The following is a 20,932-nucleotide window of genomic DNA, read 5'->3' as shown; positions in this document are numbered from 1 at the left end:
AATGATTAGATCTTAAATACATGGAGCTAACATCCATTCCCACTCTCTCAATTCTGTTGGCACAAATGCATCTTGCAACACTTCAAAGATTTTTATTTCTCTAGCAGCAATTTGAAGCTCTATGCAACTATTGTGATCAAGTGGACTCATTGTTATTTTCTCATGCAGGGATTAGAGTGGAAAAAAGAATGTGTGTGGGTAGAAATGTATTTAAAACATGAACCAAGCATTTGGAATGTGTTTTTTTTCTTGAGCTATCTTTCACTATTGTTGTGGTTTTTTGAGCTTGATGTTACCATCAATAAAAATAGACATTGATGCTTCATTCAAATGTTGTGCTTGGGTTTATACAACATTCATAGTGGGAGAAGATACTTTAGTATGTATATACACAAGCATAATATATTTAAGTGTCTTGAAGACAGATAGATTTTGTAAGGCTCAAGGCTTACATGGTGGGCCTATGACTAGTTGAATGTGACCAAGGGTAAATTTTGATCAAACACATAGATGGCTATGAAGATGTCATGCTAACATGGAATCTGATGATGAACCAAAACTTGACAAGTGGCAAACTAGATAGACAAACTGGGAGGTGACACGTGTCAGGGAAGACCTAGCTTGGTGCAGATTCTAAGGTGCCAACATGGCACAATGGGACACTATAATGTCCCCTTTCTAATTTTATATGATATTTAAAGCCTCTAATTAGATTTTAAAATCAAACAACCAATACTTCAAAAGATCAACAAATTTCTCAATAAAACCCAAATTGGGTATGCTCGAAATAGTGCCAAAAACTTCACAACTTCACATATTATAAATAAATCTGAAAGTAGAAATTTTTATAGAAATTTTTCCAACATAAAAAACCCAAAATATGAAATTTCTAGATCTATATAGAGTTTACACAACAGCTCCCAAATGGAGGACAAAAACAATGATCATCAGGCTCCACAAAACAACACAAAATAGCCTACAAACACCACAAAACACTAATAATCTATTATAGGAGTATAACCATGACCTAATACATGTATTCAGCTCTATTTTAATGTATAAATTTCTTCAATATAGTAGCAAACCAAACTGATATGAAATATGCAACTGGAAACACCAAACTCTTACAAGAAACACACCCAAAAACTCACAAATTTACACTGTTCAGCACAAAGGCAAACTCTGCATGAGCTTGCACATGGAATGGCCTCAAACTCCCATCCTTATCCTCCCTAGAAACCTTAAAAACTCCCATCCCTAGGTCTCCTTCTCCACAAGTTTGGCAGCCTCTAAAGAAAAATAAAGTAATGAGCAAAAATCAAGTTCTAGAATGAGCCCAAAATGCCTCCAAATCCCTTTAAAAGAGGGCATAACCCTAACTCATGACCAAGAGGGGTCAATAATACATATTTTAATAATAATTTTTATTTATTAATCCATTGGTTTCCAAAGATTAGCCCCTTTTTCTGAAACTTCACTTTTTGAGCTTGTCTACCTTAGCAAAAGTTATTATTTTGAATTATTTGAAAAGGGGACATGATAGACATGTGGTAGCAGGGCACATTCATACATTATGAAGATGTGCAAAGTTTAACTAATGTGAGGAAGTGCCTAATAGTAGGCCCCAGCTAGTGCTGACATGGCATATGCAGTTCTTGGCTAGTGACGAAGTGCCATGTGGCAATGAGTGGAAGGCTCCAGACGGATGGTGATGTGGTGATGATGGGGCAGTTGGGAGAGCCAATGAGAAGCTTCCACCTAGTAGCATGATAAGTAGGACCAATCAGAGGGTGCTATGTCGAAGACTAGTCAAAGTGGGTTTGACCTAGATTAGTAATTGAGGCAAAAAGATGAAATTTTAGAAAATCATTATTTTATTACTTTTCCAAAAAATCACGTGTAATCAGGTATTTTAAATATATTTTAATTATAATGTATAGTTCAAACTTTAGAAAATTTTAAATTTATGAGAAATGAAATTCAGTCACAAAGCCATGACAGGAGCCTAATGTTTAAACTAAGATTTTGGGTGTTTCTGGTAAGAAAGTGTGGCACTATTATATATTGCCAAAATTAGGAGAGAACAAATTTTCCATTTTTGGAGTTTATTTTGCACAGGAAGCCATCTACTTAGGTTATACAAGGTTTTGTCCTAGATACTTAGTTTGTAACCACATTCAGGTATTGAAGTTTAGATTTGATTTCTAGCAAGGTGATGAATTGAATATGTGTAAAAGGCAATAAAATTTTAGTTAGGGTCAAGTTTTGTCATCTCCAAGTTAGTTAGATGAATATTTTATAAGCATTTCAGATATTTTGGCATCAGATATTTTAGATGGATATTTTATAAGCACTTCTAGATCAAATCCAAGATTTCATTCCTCTCCTATATCTTTCTCATTCTCATCCATTGTAAGGGTTAGCAGTTTTAAATGTGAGACCATAGGTTGGTTCCTGTTTGTCTATGAGACCAATGGTTGGTTCCTATTTGTCTATGAGATCACATTATTGGATCCGGAGCTGTGATTCCACCACATTATTTAGCATATTTTTCTTGTATAAATAGTAGTAGTTATGCTAATATAGATAGTTCTAATCTATTTAGTGGTTTTATGAAATATTTTGCATGCATCTGAATGTATATTTTGAAAAAAAATCAATACAAATGAGCAAGAATCTTCCTAGTTTCATTCTAATTCTCATCTCCTATCTCTGTAATCTACATTCTTATGTGGTTTAGGGACAAAGAGATGAGAACCATTTGCATCCCCTTAAGGTTGTATGTCTAATATATTTTGTTGTTAGAACAAAAGGCCAAGTAAATGCTTCATGTATTTGACAGGGTTGATGGTTATTCAAGAAGGATACTTCATGAGAATGAGGTATTTATGAATGTTGATCTCTAATTCACAAAGTGATAAGATAGATCTGATATCTTGATGCATGGAATATGCCAATGGTGTCATAGATGTATATGTGTGATTCATGAAATTTCCCAATAGATAAGGCATTAATCAGCTATGGGATCAATCGATTATTACTATTGCATATTTGGGATATTACTTAAATTGACATCATTAATCAAATATCTTTTCCTTTCATGTTGAAGAGCTGAAAATGATTCCCTCACTTAGCTTATCAATTTCTTAGGTCACGTTATTAGCTATTTCATCTCTATGATCTTTGAATAAGTAAAAAAGATATAACGTTTTAATTTTCTTTGTTAGATTAAAGTGTACATTTTAGCATTGGTACTATATAAGTGAATCTGAGGTCCACCCACCTAGGTTTTGCAGAGCCTAAAGTAGAAGAAGGGTTTAGCCTTATAGTTGGCCTAGTGTCTGAAAGGGTATGTTGAAGATGGGAAGTACCTGCCCCTAGATGTATCTTGTTCTCAATGGGGTAATCTGAAACTATGATGTTTCAAAACATCAATAAGCTAGATAGTAGACTGGATTTTATGGATTTTATAAATAAGGAAGTTTTAAAGGATTTAGATCATCTTGGGATTTATTTCACCTAGAATAACAAAAGGGTTAGTGATGAATGTATTCAAGCTCACTTGGATAGAGTTTTTAGATCTCTAGATTGGACTAAAGATTTTATGTGCAATCTGAAGGTTATCCAGAAGATTGAGTTGCATTTTCCTTTTATTTTTATAACTAAAACAATCCATAATAGAAAGAATTTTCTTTTTAGATTTGATAAAATGTGCTTGCAGTGCACTCAGTTGGAAGATTGGTTGGCTAAATGGCAAAACATAAAAATTGAAGGAACAACTCTATTCCATGTGGCTTCTAAGCTCAAAAATGTTAAAATGAAAATAAAATTTTGGAATAAAAGATGTTTTGGGAACATTTTATATAAAAAATCTAAAATTAAAGAGGATTTGCAAATGATCCAAGAAAGAATTGAGTAGGAAGGGTACACTATGGATTTAGTGACAGAAGAAAATGAGAAGATGGTGTAGTATCATGATATTGTTACTAATAAAGAGATTTGTTGGAGGCAGAGATCTAGATCTATTTAGCTAGATGAAGGTGATAGAAATACAAAAAAAATCATTTATCTGCTTTAAAACATAGAGCGAAATCTTGTATTTCAAGTCTTAATAAATGTAGTATGAATTTAACTAAGGAAAAGGAAATTTTAGAGGATATTGTCTCATTTTTCTCTTCCTTGATGTCCTCAGATCCTAGAATTGATTTGACTCAGCAAGCTAAGTTGTTGGATGTTATTCCTCCTTTGGTTATTGAAGAGAAAAATAGAATGTTGTGTGCTACCCGTAAGGAAGAGGAAATTGATGAAGTCATTTTCTCATGAGGAGGGAATAAGTCACTAGGGCCAGATGGTTTTCCTATGTTGTTTTTTCAAAAAAAAAAAGAATCTAGTTAGGAAAGATGTGTGTGATGTTGTTAAAGATTTTTTTGGGGCTAAAAGGATGTTGAAGGAAATTAATTCTACTTTCCTATGTGTTATTCCAAATAGGGTTGGTGTAGATTCTCCGAATCAATTTAGGCCAATCAATCTTTGCAATTCATTTTATAAAATTATTTCAAAAGTCCTAACTTTTAGGTTGTTGCTTCTACTTCCTCTTATTTATGAGCAACAAAACGGTTTTATTCCTTATAGACAAATCCTTAATTCTATTATCTCTATGCATAAGAATATCCATTCTTTATATCTTTCTAATAGTTAGGGCTTTATAATGAAAGTTGATAGTGCTAAAGTCTATGATAGAGTAGAATGGTCCTTTCTTCATAAGATCTCATTATCTTTTGGTTTTAGTATCAATGAAGTTAAGCTAATTATGTAGATGATCTCTACTACTATGATTGTTGTTTTGGTTAATGAGTGTTCCTCATATTTCTTTAAACTATCCAAGAGGTTGAGACAAGAATATCATTTATCTCCTATCATCTTCACTATTATGGTTGATTTCTTGGGCTGATATATTGGGAAATTGGTTTCTTTAGGGGATATCAAAGGTTTGTGGCCCTCTTCTCATCCTCTTATTTGTTCCCATGAACAATTTGTGGACAACACAATTTTCTTGGGAAAAGCTGAGGTTAGGGAAGTGAGGAACCTCAAAAAGGCCCAAGGAATCTCTATTATTTTGCTTTAGGTCAATTTATTAAATGGAATAAGATTTCATTGTATCTTATCAATGCCCCTATTTTGAGATAGAATAAGATTGCTAATATTCTTAGTAATTAGCAATCTTATTTGAGATAGAATAAGATTGCTAATGACCTAGCTTGAAATATAGCTATTAAGGTTTGCATGAAGTCAGTTGGCAATTTAATTTGATATAATTTGGTGAAATGGTAAGATAGTTGGTCGTTATGATTTCAAGTGAAAATGACATGTTAGTTGATCATTATTCGCAAATTTATGGAATTAAGATGAAAGGTTAACTATTATTATAATTTATAATTTAATTAAGGAGAAATTCTTTGCAAGAAGCATGTCAAAGGGTGGAAGCATTGTCAAAAAAGAATTAGGCAAGGAATCACCATCATTGGATAGATAGGTAGAGGACCTAGCGATTTGAAATATGACACATCTCTAGAACTACAAGAGTTATTAATAATTAATTTAATTAAAATAATTGAGTTATTTAATAATTTAATTTAATTAATTGAGTTTAAATATAAATGTATCTTAAAGGATTTTAATTTATCTTTCATATTTAAATATGTGCATATAACATAAGATGATTTGGCACCATTACAATATAATAATTTAATGTTTATATGTACCTGTAAGATTATAATAATGTTCATAATTTAATAACATTTGAAATATAATTATAACTCTATTCTTTCCATTTTATTATTCCTCGCTTTTAGCCAATTAGCACTTGGTTTGGAAATCAATTTATTATTTGGCATTTGGAACTATTTTATAATCTTTTTCCTTTTTAATTTTTTTCCCTTCTCTTCAATGTTTTAATCGATTTATTATTTGGGAATTTAAATTGAATTTATGATTGGAATTTGTATGGTTTCTTATAACTTTAGGAAGCCATAAGGTCTGGCTCAAGTCTATATAATGAAACTATTAAACATATTTTGATATTCTTTTCCTACTCTCAACTTCAAGCCTTTTAAACATTCGAACCCCCCTACTAGCAATTAAAAATAACTTGCAGAGATAGCCAATTAGCAAATATATTGTGCTTACGGCTAAGTGTTCTTGCCGTGAGTCTCAGCTAAGGATTGGCGATCTCATCCAACACACAATCAACATAGTCATGTAAGATGTTGCGATACATTCCACAAAATTGTATTCCTTTTATATTCTTTTCCTAAATGGTAATGATCATGGAATCACTCCTTTAGCTTAGGCCTAAGTCTTTAGGTTTCATAGTAACAACATAGAATGATATGTCTCTAATTCAAACACAAGTTTGTCATGTATCTTAATCTATCACTTCTTTTTGCAATACATAAAATAGTTAATAAAGTCTAATGCCTCCCTTTCCCTGATTTAAGTTGCCATATTTCTTTATTTGAGAAAAGATAAATATCTCTTCAATCTTTTATGAATCAAGACAAAGGAGTAACATTCTAGTATTAAACCATTATAGCCTGATTGGCATATATAAATGTCTTCATAAGTGAACACCAAGGAATTCACCAAGCACAATGCCATAGTATGGTGAAGAAGGTGTGAAGTATCACAGTGAATATAATTTGATAGCACCAGGGAGTCACCAACTTGTTGGCCTAAAATAGATGAGGAGGTGTAGAGAATCTACAATAAATGAGAATGTTATTAGAATGAGATAATAACATGATAATTAAACTTTACTTTAGCTCATGCATGCTCCACTCATAAAGAATGTTGTCAAGAATGTTGTCAATTTTGAGATCTTTAAAGAACATAATCATAGAATTTGAAATGATGGTTGTATGAAATCTTCTTGAATAATTGATTGAGTCATTAGCTTTGAGAAATTCCAAATACTTGAGACTCACCCGACTATGTAGCCAAGAAGATGGGTGATGAGGTGTGAGAAAGGAATCATCAATAATATGAACCAATATTAGTTATGACATTTCAATATTTATCATCTAATATTAATTAATTAATAGCTCATGCATAATCCTATTATTGTGATATCATGCTACCAAGTTGTATGGCGTGTTATATACCATGATGCCCAGTGGATGGCAAGATGTTTTCCTATCAATTTTGGGTAGGGAGGGCCTTTCTCGTTAGAGATTGTGTGGGAACATGTTGTGGTTTGAGGTTGGGTGGTTAAGCCCCTAACAATGTTTCACCTCTCCCCAAGATTTCAGTAGTGCATCATACAAAGATAAGATTTGTAGTCAATTGTTTATCAGAAATAGGTATTATCACTTAATTTATGAGGAGGTAAGATTGAATTGAGTTAATTTCATTGTTACAATTATTTTACACCTAGATAGATTTGTGAATTGGTTTCATTTTTATGAATATTGATTATAAATATATATCTAATCTTGAGAAACTGTCACAGTTAAGAAATTCAGATGGAATGGAATTTGAAGCCCTAATTAATTGAGAGATTACTAGAACCTTGAATGATATAGAAGTATCAGAAGCCCCAATTGAATCCAAGGTATTGGAAGCTGTAGTTGAATCTTTGGCATCAAAATCCCTAATTGAATCTGAGGTATTGGAAGCCCTAATTGAATCTGTAGTATTGAAAGCCCTAATTGAATTTGTGGTATCAAAAGCCCTAATTGAATCTGTGGTATTGGAAGCCTTAAGTGATATAGCAATATCAGAAGCCCTAAATGAACTGAAGGTAAATAGTGCCCTAATTAATACAATGGTATGTGATGACTTAATTTTACATAATGGTATTTAATGATAATTGTCATTTGATATTGGTTTAACAATATTCCAGATAGAAGTCATTTTTGTGGTATTGTTATAGAGGTATTTGTGGACTAACTAGGTGGTTGCAGAAGCATCTCTAGTTGATTTCAATCTCAATTTTTTGAGGTAAGTAGCTTTTGATTTTTGTAATAATTTTCATTTGATGGTACTTCAAGTTTTTTTTTAGTTAAGAAATTTTGTCTAACTATTTTTAACAGTAAATCTTATTCACATGAACATGAAATGATATAACTGTCTTCCTATGAAACGAAGTAATAATTATATTGTTTGAGTATGAAAGATGTTACTTTAGACCTAGGAAAATGGGATGTTACAATTGCTCTATAGGGTATTTTCCTTGTATTTATTTAGGACTCCCTCTAGGGCCAAATCCTTTGGATTCTTTTTGGGAAGATCTTATTAAGAGATTCAACAAGAAATTGGCATGTTGGAAAGGTAATTTATTGAGTCAAGCTAGAAAAATTACTCTTCTTAAGGCTTGTCTCCAAAGTATTCCTATGTATGCTTTGAGTTTCTTTGGAATACTAGCTAAATATGTTGATAGTACTGACAAAATCCAAAGGAACTTCCTTTGGTTTGGTTTTGAGGATAAGAAGAGAATGCCTTTAATTGCTTGGGATCTAATTTGTAAGCCTAAGTTGGATGGTGGTTTGGGGATCAGGTATGTCAAAAGTATGAACAAATCTCTTCTTGCTAAGCAAGGTTGGAGATTTTATCATGACAATAAGGAGTGGAGTTCTATTTGGAAACATAAATACCTCTATGATGCTCCTTCATTGTTTGATTTTCTTTCTTATCCTAATGTTTTATCTCCTTCTACTATTTGGGGAGTTTTTTAGGGAGCTAAAAATATTTTAATCAAAGTATGTATCTAGAAAGTGGGTAATGGGCAAAAGATCAGGTTTTAGGATGATGTATGGATTCTGGATCATCCTCTGATTGAGGATTATGAGGATATAACTCTTGTAGATAGATGTAAATAGACTTTTGGTATACTTGTGGAGAATTACTAGATTAATAGTGATTGGGTTAGCCTTGTTGAAAGTAATATGATTTTTTATAGTATCTAGTTAACCTTGAATGCTTTTAGCTTATATCCTCATATTGAAGGTAAAGTGGTTTGGGGATTAGAACTAAGAGGTTGTTTTAAAGTCTCTTCTAATTTTAGAATTGAGGAAAAGGGATTTAGACCTTTATGGACTAAAGCTTGGATTAAAGGTCTTACTCCTAAAATTGACATTTTTTTATGGATCTTGCTTCAAAATAAAAATTTAAACCTGGACAATTTGCAAAAAAGAGGGGTTTATATGGTTAAAAAATGTTGCCTATGTAAAAGGGATTCTGAAGATAGGAATCATCTCTTCTTAAATTGCAATTAAAATAAAAAAGCGTGGAGTTATATCCTTATCTATGAGAATTTGGATTGGGCTCAATAGAAAAATATTGATCAATACTTTTAGAAAAGGACATGTCCTTCTAAGGAGACTAATACTGGTTTTCTGTGGAAAATTACTCTACCCCATCTCTAGTGGGGAATCTAGAAAGAAAGAAATAATAGAATTTTTAGTGACAAAGAAATTCCTGAGTGGGTTCTTGGTCATAATATAATTAGAGCTATTAAGGAAAACTTCAATTCTCAAAAAAACTAAGTGATGATATCCAAATCAATCCTATGCAGACTAAAGGTTTTATAATCAAAATTAATCATCAAAGTTAGAATGTAAAATGGGAATCTCCTCCTATGGGTTGGATTAAAGGTAACTTTGATGGTGTTGCTAAAGGAAATCTTGGAAAAGCTAGTTGTGGAGGGGTTTTGAGGGACCATACTAGTAGAATTGTTGATTTTATTGCCATCCCAATAGGGATTTCTAATAGCCATAAAGTTGAAGCTACGACAGAGATGTATACTATGAGGTTGGTACTGGATTCTAGTTATTAGAATCTTTGGATGGAAGGAGATTCACTTAACATTATTAACATGCTTAATAACAGAAGTTCTGTTACTTGGACAATTGAGGGAAGTATAATGGAAATCAAAAACCTTATTAATAAAGTTGATAATGTTATATTCTCTCATTTTTTTGGGAGGGCAATTCAGTTGCTAATTGGATTGCCAACCAAGTTGTCTATAGGGAAAGCAAGTTGAGGTGGAAACCTGACCTATGCAATGATGTGGAGCTGACGACGATAGTTAATCATGACAAGACACATGCTAGAGAAGGAAAGATTTCCTAAGATTGGAAAATTTATGAAGAGGAGTGATGGGTTTATGAATGACAATTTGAGATTCCATAGGAAGTACTTTTTTACTATTATGACCTGTGTTTGGCACATAAGTAAGTTTAATAGCTCCTTGTTAATCTTCAAAACTCTATTACTTTTTCTATGTAATAGACTATTGCTATTGCTTTTTAAAGTAAGGTTATTATTGCTCCTTGTTAATAGCTCCTTGCTAATCTTCAATTTTTAAGTTAATTTTAATATATAATATGGTGTATTTCTTCCTTTTTTTGTGCTAACCACAAGTCAAGTATCCTCATTGTTATTGAGATTTTTATACTTGTTTTTAAAATGTTATTAGTACAATTGTCCTATCAAAAGCAACACCAATTGAGAGGAGAAAGATAAACAAGTGCCACAAAATGGCTAAGTACTTGCCTCTAAGAATAGATTAATAGGTTAAAGGGAGTAATAAATTATAAGATTTTTTTTATTTTAATAGTTAATTATTTTAGCACGAATAGTTTAAATCAAGAAAATTTATTTTTGTTTTTCAATTTTATTTTAACCAATTTGTTTTTTTGTTAATAGACATTTTCCATTAATTAAACTATTAAAGATAAATATTAACAAAAAAGGGGCTTGGGATACTGGATCATCCCGCAAGTTCAAATGGCCCAAGGCTGGAAATTACCTATTCATCGAAAAACATACATAAGCAAAAACATGAAACTTCAGGTTGCAAGAGTAGTGCCAACTAAAGGAGGGTCTTTATCATCAAAATCATAGAAATCCTTGGGGTTAGTGGTTGGCTTAGGAGGAGCCCAACTGTCAATAGCAACTGTATCTTTATTAACCTCTTTTTCTTCTTTAGCCTTGGGAGGGGAAATGGCAAGATCCAGCCAAGGGAAAGCCCACTTGGGGTCACATGGAGTAGACAACCAACCTGCATCAACGACAACAAGGGGAGCCACTGGGGACTAGCCAAAGTCCAACCTCTGAGGAGGCGAGGCTAAGTGTTGACGGCCATGTAATCCACCACTAGGAGAGCGCCGATGAGGCTACAACCTGGGGGTCTACAAGCGGCGAACAAAATTGCACCAACCTCATTGACAACCACGAGGAGGAGTGCAATCACCGAGAAAAGTATCTAAAGGTACTTGGGCAACTGTACAAAAGGCATTTCCCCAGTGAGCAAGTAGCTCCTATAGGTGAGCCACTCCCAGTGCAACCTTGTCAGTTTGTACTTGAATTTGCAACATGACATTATTACATATACGTGCTTTAGAGTACATTGCAACATGAATATCAAGAAAGTTGTGAGAGAATAAAACAACATTATGATCTTTCTAGATTGTAAACAAAATCTCCATTTTGAAAGCATGCCAAATCTAGGCATATCTAAAAGGAAGTTTGGGAGCATTAGAATAATATAATATTATAAAATTTAATGCTCCTTATACATACTAAATGCAGGTTTTATGGAGAAATATTGCTCCTTAAATTTTAGATGTCATTTAATATTAAAAGACTATATAAAGAAAATAGTATAAATCCAATTAACATTATGTTGAATTATATTTAGAAAAAAACCATAATATATTTAATAATAATTTTTTTGATTTCACTTTGATCATAAAAGAATCCTAAGACCTTTTATAATTATTTTTCTTTCTGTGTGCTTTGTGCATGTTGAAACAAGTGCCTATACAATAATAGCTTAAGATTAAAAATTTAATAGTTAGAAATAATGAGTTGAGGTAAGTTATAATAGTTTAAGAAAAATAATTTAGTAGTCAATTGTAATGATGTTAATTTAATATAATTTAATCAATATTTATATTTATTTAAGATTAAAAATGACCTTCATACATATTTAAATATTTGAAAATAATAATCTATAAAAAATTATAATTAAAAAAAATTATCATATAAGTGTAATGTTAAGATTCACTTATTCTATTTAAATGATTAAGATTAAAAATAATTATCATTCAAACTACATATATTTCTAACATAAAAATATTAATTTGTAATTATTTTAACTAATAATTTATTTGATAAGTTTTATGTGTTTCATATAAGTCTTATGTGTTTCATATTTTATATATATTTTGTAGTGGTTCCTAGAAATCCGCTCCTATAAGACTCAAATAATATGAGCCAATCAAAAGATTAAATTAATTTTAAAAATACTTACATTCACTCGTTATGCAACACAAGTGATTGCAATAGTATGTGCAATAATAATGATGTAGTAAAAAGAATTTCAAAAATAGTTGGATCATGTTAACAATGTGAGAGAGGATTAAAAATGAATAAAATTTATATTTCAATATTCATAAATTTTCATATAAGATCCTAATTGATTCAATTAAAAAATAGAAAGCTAATTTAGATGTTAAAAATTTAACATCTAGGTTTTTCAAATTGTAATATTTATATAAAACAAACACCAAAAACAAATTCTAATTGGTATATCAAATTTGATTTAATAACATGTTAACAACAGTATTTAGCCTAACTTAGCCTACCAACCAGTACTAATAACGACTCACACTACTTAGTTTGCATGATTTCATTTTCAAATTTTCATGTTATCTTTTTTGCGAAATTCATTTAAATGCTTCAGTCAATGATCATGGATAGTTCAAATAATTTTGTGGATGAGTTTTTCATATTTACATTGGAATGATTTTTTCCATCTACAATTCTCATATCCAACATTACCTATCTCTTAGTTGGGACTTTATTTTGTTTTCTATGATTAAATATTTGTTCTCATTATCTTGTGTCCATCTTAATTGAAGTAGTTTAGAAATCTGCACTTCTTATTTGAATGTTTTATAGAACAAAATAAATTCTTAAGATAAAATATTTATTGCTACTTAAAACTTACACTAAATGTGATTGTTCATTTGATTAGTTGATATTTGAGAACAATTTTCTTGTTAATATCTATAATTATTTAGATTCATGACAAACTAAAGAATTGTAAAGGAACAATCACAACAAGATTCAAAAAAAATAAATTAGTTTTTCTATGAATCGTTGAAATTAGTCTCACCATGAGTACTCGAACAAGAACATTGCAATGCATTTATTTATTCTTATGAGCACTTTTAAGAGATTTCACGTGTAGACATTTGAAAGATCCAGCAAGAACATTGCAATGCATTTATTTATTCTTATGAGCACTTTTAAGAGATTTCACGTGTAGACATTTGAAAGATCCAGCAAGAACATTGCAATGCATTTATTTATTCTTATGCGCACTTTTAAGAGATTTCAGGTGTAAACATTTGAAAGATCCAGCAAGAACATTGCAATGCATTTATTTATTCTTATGTGCACTTTTAAGAGATTTCACGTGTAAACATTTGAAAGATCCAGCAAGAACATTGCAAGCATTGAACAAGAAGTTGGGTACTCGGGATTCAGAAGATCGAATTGGTGGCAACTGGACTCTCAATCGTGAACTGCAATGGGTTATTGCGACGAGATTGATGTAAAACAATTTGCACTTTACTTAACACCAGGAATCGTCATCTACGGCTATGGCTATCTATTGCCAAGCATGATCTTCAGATGGATTGGCATTTTGATGGCGCTGTGCATCGTAGTCCTGTTTTCTGTCACCGGCGGCGATTGTAGGGCTGACCCAATTGAAGATCAACCAGCGAAAAATGTTTTTGAAAGAAAAAGTGATAGGTTGAAAACCAGAAGATCGGAGCATCACAATGCCGTAAAGCCAATTTGCATAATAAGGATTTGCATAATAATGGGAATCATCATCTTCAGCTATGGCGATCTATTGCCACGCATTTGGCGGCTCTTATTTAAATGCATTGGCTCTTTAATGGTGATGGGCCCCTTAGCGGCCCAGCAAGAAGATTCGGAAAGAAAAAGTCTCAGGTCGAAAACCTGCATTCCCATTTGTGAAAATCATCTACAAGAATCCTGCATTCCCATTTCTGAGAATCTCAGGAAAGCCGATATGGTTGATAGAATAGTAGGTGCATCTCTCTTTATAGTGGGAATCGTCACCTACAGCTATAGCTATGTAATGCCACGCAGTTTGCTGATGTTATTTCAATGCACTGGCTTGTTAAGCATGCTACTCGCCTTAGGGGCCCTGCAAAATTATTCTGAAAGAAAAAGTCTCAGGTCGGAACATCGCAATGCCGTAAAACCCGTTTCGAATGGATCGGAGAAGATCGTAAGGAATTCTAGCGTTCCTGTGGTTTCAGAGGATTCCAAGGTTTCTTGGGCATTGTTCAAGAAACAGCTGGCTAAAAACCCTCTTGGTGAAAAGAAGGCTAAATCTCTTGGTGAAAAGAAGCCTCTAGATGTAAAGCAGGCTAAATCTCTTGGTGAAAAGAAGGCTCAATCTCTTGGTGAAAAGAAGCCTCTAGATGTAAAGAAGCAGGGGAAAACTGTTCAACCGGAGCCTGATAAAGCACCAATGTTGGAGACGAAAATGCGGTGGAGCGATGCAGACGGTACAACTTGCGGTGGTACAAGATACAACTGATTTGCCTGGTAAATCCAAACCTTAGTGCATGAACTTTGTTATTGAGTTAAAACAAAATTTTCGCAGTTCAAAGGCATCAGAAACATGAAGGAAAGGAAAGGATGATGGGACAACCGAATGCTGTTGTTTTTTTCACTTTTTTTCAAATGCGGAATAAGTAATTAGATAGGAAATAGGCCGCTTTACCTGATTCTGATGGATCATTAGCTGCAAGTGGGCTTTTCGCTTTTCTTGAAGTTCAATTTTATTTGCAAGAGTAAGCCCTTTCTCTTCTTCTAACCATTTTAAATTAATTTGCAAAGGTTTCCATTGGACTAGATCTTACTTAGTGAGAATCCAGAGTTTAAAATTGAAGCCATATTTTGGCTTTGCAGAGTTAACATCATTCGCTTTGTCAACGAAAACTGTCGCCTGATGTTTGACAGCAAAACTCTAGCTACTGATCACTTGACGAAACTTTCCTTTCCCCTGCCATGTGGCACTCTCGCTTTTAACTAATGAGTTTTGCAGTAAAACTCCCCGGTAAATAAATGAACTGACTCTGAATACACATTTTGTTCTAACACCTGCTTACAGGCAGAAAAAGTTAAACGTTGGGTACACAAATGAAAGCTTACAAAAGCTAATTGAATGCAAGGTATTCATAACGCAGTAAAAGGGGAACTGGCATATATGTAACGAATATACACACAGAATTAGAGCAGGTGCGCATGTGTAAAATATGATCATAGGGTTTGGGGAAGTATTTAGTTATAGAAGGGCAGCTGAGGAGTAGGGGAGGCCTGAATATTCAGATCGAATCTCAGTGCTGTTGTGAGCTTTGGCTGTATAAAGCATCAGTGAGCAATGAGAGATTGTTTCAAAAATATATTATACTCACATATAGATTCAAAAATTCTCTCAATAAAAATTGAGAACATATATTTCAGATGACCCCTTGACTGTAACTAGAAATATTAATTGAAAATTATCAGATGACCCCTTGACTGTAACTAGAAATATTAATTGAAAATTATCAGATAGCGTAAAAGCACTGACAAAAGGGATGCTGTGTGCCAGATAAATCTTAAAGTTGACTGGTAACATTAATATGAGGAAAATACATCAGACATAGATGCGTAGATTATGATCTGTAAATCCATAAACAAGAATTTAAAAAGGCAAAGTTTTACCAACATAGGTTGGAGAGAATTATGTGAGTTAATCCTCGAAGTTGTGGAGGGTAAACATTGCTTGAGGAGGTATTGAATGGACACATACAAAATACAGTATATGTGGCCATCCTAAATTGAACCAAATATCAATCTTCAATTTTTCTGATCTTTGGCCCACACATGGCACTAACCTCTTCTTTTTTATGAAACAAAGTTAAGCATGCATATCATTCTACATGTCTTAACCGGTTCATTATGGGAATGGGGTCTTAGGAAATGACATGTTGGCTTATTTGGAAGACATAATTGTGTAGCTCCTATTGTCTGAATAACCAGAGCAGCAGCGATGGAGAACCAACCAAGTCTTCTCTTTTCAACATCCATTTTAATTCACGGCACCAGCAGAGTCGGAAATTTCAGAAAGAGTGGAAATTCCTTCCTCTCTGTGGGCGTGACTATGACTGTGGCTATGGCTAATGAACAAGAAATAAACAAGACCCACTCCTAAAAAGATGTTACAGCCATGAGATACCAAAATTCTTCTGCCATGAGGTAAATGCGGTTCCATTATTGAAATCCCTCCGCTCTACTGATCTATATTTATCACCATTCATTCTAATTTTTTAGCTCCTGCCAGTGGATTTAAAAATGACATGGGTTCTGCCCAAGTTTGTCTTCGCAGTAAATTAAATAAAAGGGTCATTTTTCTTGTCCATTATCACCGGATAAGAATATTTGTTCTTCTTTCAGGGATAAACACTCTACTGTAGTTAATAATATTAACTGCATTAACTAAACGCTGCAACAACCATGTCCATTAAATTTTTTTACTAACCTTATTCAGCAAATACTTTTAAAGATACTATTCCAATGTCCTGAAAAAGATTGTGTAACAAGTTCCATGTTTACTTTCAGAGGATCTTGCTGTATAACTTCAATTTTTAAACTCTCTGTATTGTCTGTCAATAATGATAAAACAGGATCTAACATCTCCCTTCTCCAGCCTTTACGTTGCTGCATTGAGATAGTCAACAGATTATCTTTAAATCTTGCCAATATAGGCAAAATGGGTCTAACAGGAAACTCGTTGGGTTAATTGATGTGTCTAAGGTCAATTTGTTAGAAAGGTCATTAAAACACCATTTTGAATGTATCAGGGGTCTCTGATACATAGTTGTCGAGTTGATAGATGTGCTCTGCACAGAAATCCACCATTACCCTGTTTTCTTTAATATGGAAACTGTTGCTATGCTGAGATAATCAATTGATCGTCTCTACAAACTTGCATGAGATGTGTTCTGATTTAGTAAAGAAATACACTGTTAAATCTTGCTTTCCGACCGTTTATGCTGTCTTGGACATATGAAAATTATGACCGTTTGGTTGGGAACGCCTATTTAGTGTTTTGACTTCTGTTTAGTCCAGAACCCGTTTACGGTATTTTTAGTGTCCTTGAGAATCCATCATCCAATTTCTCTGTAGTGATAGTCATTATTGTGTGCCATGACAAACAAAGGATTGGTGGAATGCACCTTGAAGAAACCTCACACAAAAAAACTCTTATCAGTGAGTTTTCAATTTGAGGAGAGTACTTGACGTCAAAGCAAAACTGGAGGAAGATAAATTGTGGAGATTGGAGGAGAAAAGACGAACAGAAGAAGAATAGAAGAGATGAAGAGGAGAGGCCGTGAGGAAAAGAGGAAACGATGGGAAGAAGTACGAAAGAAGAAAATCTGAACTGTAGAAAATAAGAAGCAAATAGAAAGAGATGGAAAGGAGAGCCTGTGAGGAAATAAGGAGACAACGGGAACAAGCAAGAAAACAGAAGGAGAAGTGAAAATGAGAAGGCATAAGAAAAAGATGAAGCAATTAGGAGAAGGAAAAAGCATAAAAAATGGAATTGCAGAATTTAAAAGGCAAAAAGAAGAGATGGATAGGGTAGAACATGACAAAAAGAGAAAGTAGTTGGAAGAAGTACAAAGACAGAAGATGAAGCTATTGGATGAAGTACAAAGGTAGAAGATGAAGTGATTGAAAGAAGTACAGAAGCAGAAAAGTGCAGTAGAAATTGTATCAAATAAGATGCAAAAGAAAGAGATGTCGAAAAAGAGAAAGGAATTGAAAGAAGCTCTATAAAAGAAAAATGCAACAGAGATTGCAAACGACCGTGAGGAAAAGGAAAACTAAATGGAAGAAACGCAGAAGTTGTAAAAGAAATTAAAGGAGAAATTCAGTGTAAAGAAGGAAGCACAAGCACAGGGGCGCCAAGCTTTAGTGTCTTGTCAACAATATGTCTATCCCCATCAGATATTTACTGGTGCAAGAACTTCTAATTTAAATAAAGGTACTCCATGAGTGCTGTTATAATCATGTTCTTTTCAATTTCATCCTTCACATCCTACATTTGTTATATTTGTCTCATCTTCTTTTCAATTCCATCCTTGACATCATACATTTTAATATTTGTCTCATCTTTGGCTTATAGCGTTATCCACAGAACTTCATCCTACATTACAGTTTGCTTTAATTCGTTACTTTGTAGATCTCATAGTGAGATTCATCCATTATCAACTGGAATTATAACAAGCTAACTATGACTAAATCATTGAAAGGTAAAGAACCAACAGGGAAGCTTCCATCCACACCCAATACTCAAGCAATTGCCAAACATAGATCTTTTCAGGAGTACATGAATCACTTCCTTTGTGTGAAATTGATAAGCTTTGTGACGGTCATGGACTGGTTTTGTCCTGCACTTGTTAATTTAATAAAGAAAAAGTTTGGTGAATTTAGAGATGCGGTTTGATAATTTCTCTTTCCTCTTGTTGCTGCTAAGATAAATCATGTGACATATATACACTAAAATGTCAAACTCCAGGAAAATTATATATGTTCAACAAGTTAGTCTCCTAGAAATTAAGGAAAACTCTAGAACTGATGTTACAGAGGTAATTGATCTCCATGAAAAACCCAGAAAACAAATTTAATACAGTCGAGCTTAAATAATAGGGAGTACAAACTAAAAAGGATTGAAGTTGAATATTTTGAAGTAGGGATATACAAAAGAATGTATATCTGCAGGTCGCCATCGTCATTGTTTTGTGTATGTATGAATATGTAATTTTTTCTAGATTTGTCTTAATTGCTCCTTGCTAACTAAAGTTTGCAGCAAATTTCTCTAATGCAAAGACTACATTGTGTCTTTACATTTGTTGGATTGAACCAAATAGAGTGAAAGAAGAGAGGTTTAGAAGGAAAACCAAAAATAAAGTGCCATTCAGAAAATAATAAACAGAATAAGATTTGCATAGCAAGTCGCAGATCAACAAGAATCTCTCCATTTTGTTTACAGCACGAAAGAATGCAGAGTTTTTTTTTTTCATCCAGCTAGTAGATTGCTGAGCTAGTATGCATGTATGCAAAATGTGACAATAGAGATGAGCCACATTAATGAATTTGGAGAATGCCAGCTGCCCACAAGAGCAAGGAAACATATACAGAATGTGGAGTAACTAAAATGATTAGCCCCCGTCCTTTCTTTATTTGTTGCCAGCAATTTTGAAAAGCCAAATTGATTGGGGAAATATGATCAGGCAATCCAAAAATAGAAAATCTCAGACAAATATAGATTTGTATAATAATTTTTTTATGGAACATACAATAATTAAAGGGCCACCACACACAGTAAAACACACGACAAACAAAGGAATATACTATCTAAAAGATTTTAAAAAGTTTAAAATGAAATAGATTTTATCATTGGTTGCATATGTAAGCTATAACTCAATAACTTTGTGTAATTCATTTCATCCATCTCTATTTTGAATTGAATCCTCAAATGTATTTACATGTCTTCGCGCTTGTTATGTTGTCTCTGGTGCCTAATAGTTAAACACAGTGATTGACTCTCTTAATTTTTGTTTACTATTTGATTTGTTCCCTTTGATTTGCTCCTTTTGTATTGCTGATTTGTTATTATTTTTTATATTTATTATTAACTCCTATTATTATTAGAAATGGGCACTTCACATTTTTCTTTTATATTTAAGATGAATTGAGTTGGAGTTTTGTAATATTTGTGATCTTATTTTAGTAAAATCTTAATATTCAGCTTATTTCTTACAGGAAGCCATATGGAAATGAAGCTTCTGGAGGCCAATGGAACAAAAGCGCAGTCAATGTAGCAGATTAAGCCATCCGAAACAAATGAATTATCACCTCATGAGGATAGACTTTCTAAGGAGCTATCAAAGGGACATGCCACCAGCATGAAACCTTTTAGCTCAATAGTAGTGAGCTATCAAAGGGACATGCCACAAGCATGAAACCTTTTAGCTCAATAGTAAAGAACTATCAAAGGGACATGCCACTATAGCATGAAACCTTTTAGTTCAATATTTTTGTACTTAGATTGCTGTCCTAAAATGTTGATTAGATACATCTTAAAGGATATGTTTTCAGTGTAAACATCTAAATTGCAGTCATATAGGAGTGTTATTTATTTCATTCTTTCGAGTTTATGAAAGTCTTACATGGTGATTTGCCGGTTTTTTGTTAGCATTCAAAATCAGATGCGCACTCATTACATTACCTGGTTTTCCACCAACTTAATAAATAAGTGTTATATTTACTTGTATCTATTATGGATAAATGTTTGTCTTCCAACAATTAAATTTATAAATTGAATGCTTAAATTTATTTATTGTGAATGAATGTTCATTATATTAACTTATTTGCAGCTTCCACTCCCTGTATATTACAACTTATTGAAACTAACACGTGGGATCTATTTTTCAGAATAGCCTAAAAGGAAAAACGATGGACTCAATGTAAACATCAATTGTTTACACTCCTAATTACTTCCCCGAATGTGACTTAAAACAAGACAATTGAAGTTCAAAAGTATTATGGGAAATTTGGTCATACAAAGTTACAAACACATGTTGGGTTAAGTCCAAATGTCGTTATAAATCTTGGCACACAAACATAACAAAGTGCTTTGAACAAAAGTGTCATCATCAGGATTGCCATGAGCCAAGTTACTCAGATTAGCTCTCTTATCCTCCTCTCTTTCATGTGAAGAACACATATCAATCACATCAGCTGGGTGATACTCCATCATTATTAGTTG

At 33.0% G+C, this 20,932-nt stretch overlaps 1 protein-coding gene across 1 annotated transcript; it reads left to right on the top strand.

The window, feature by feature from the left end:
- Window positions 1-13,190: 13,190 nt before the first annotated feature.
- LOC149538667 (uncharacterized) lies at window positions 13,191-20,307 on the top strand. The gene is made up of 2 exons (XM_089799996.1): window positions 13,191-14,655; window positions 19,927-20,307. The coding sequence occupies exon 1, from the start codon at window positions 13,598-13,600 to the stop codon at window positions 14,645-14,647; it is 1,050 nt and encodes a 349-aa protein (XP_089656122.1). The 5' UTR covers window positions 13,191-13,597; the 3' UTR covers window positions 14,648-14,655; window positions 19,927-20,307.
- The last annotated feature ends 625 nt before the right edge of the window (window positions 20,308-20,932 follow it).

Source organism: Cupressus sempervirens, chromosome 9 (assembly GCF_028749045.1).
Source record: "Cupressus sempervirens isolate cs-2001-9-10 chromosome 9, ASM2874904v1, whole genome shotgun sequence".
NCBI classification, from domain to species: Eukaryota; Viridiplantae; Streptophyta; class Pinopsida; order Cupressales; family Cupressaceae; genus Cupressus; species Cupressus sempervirens.
This window is presented reverse-complemented; position numbering and strand designations above follow the sequence as displayed.

Excerpts from the sequence above, each read along its gene's own strand:
- LOC149538667 (XM_089799996.1), top strand. The coding sequence starts at position 13,598 with ATGGGTTATTGCGACGAGATTGATGTAAAACAATTTGCACTTTACTTA.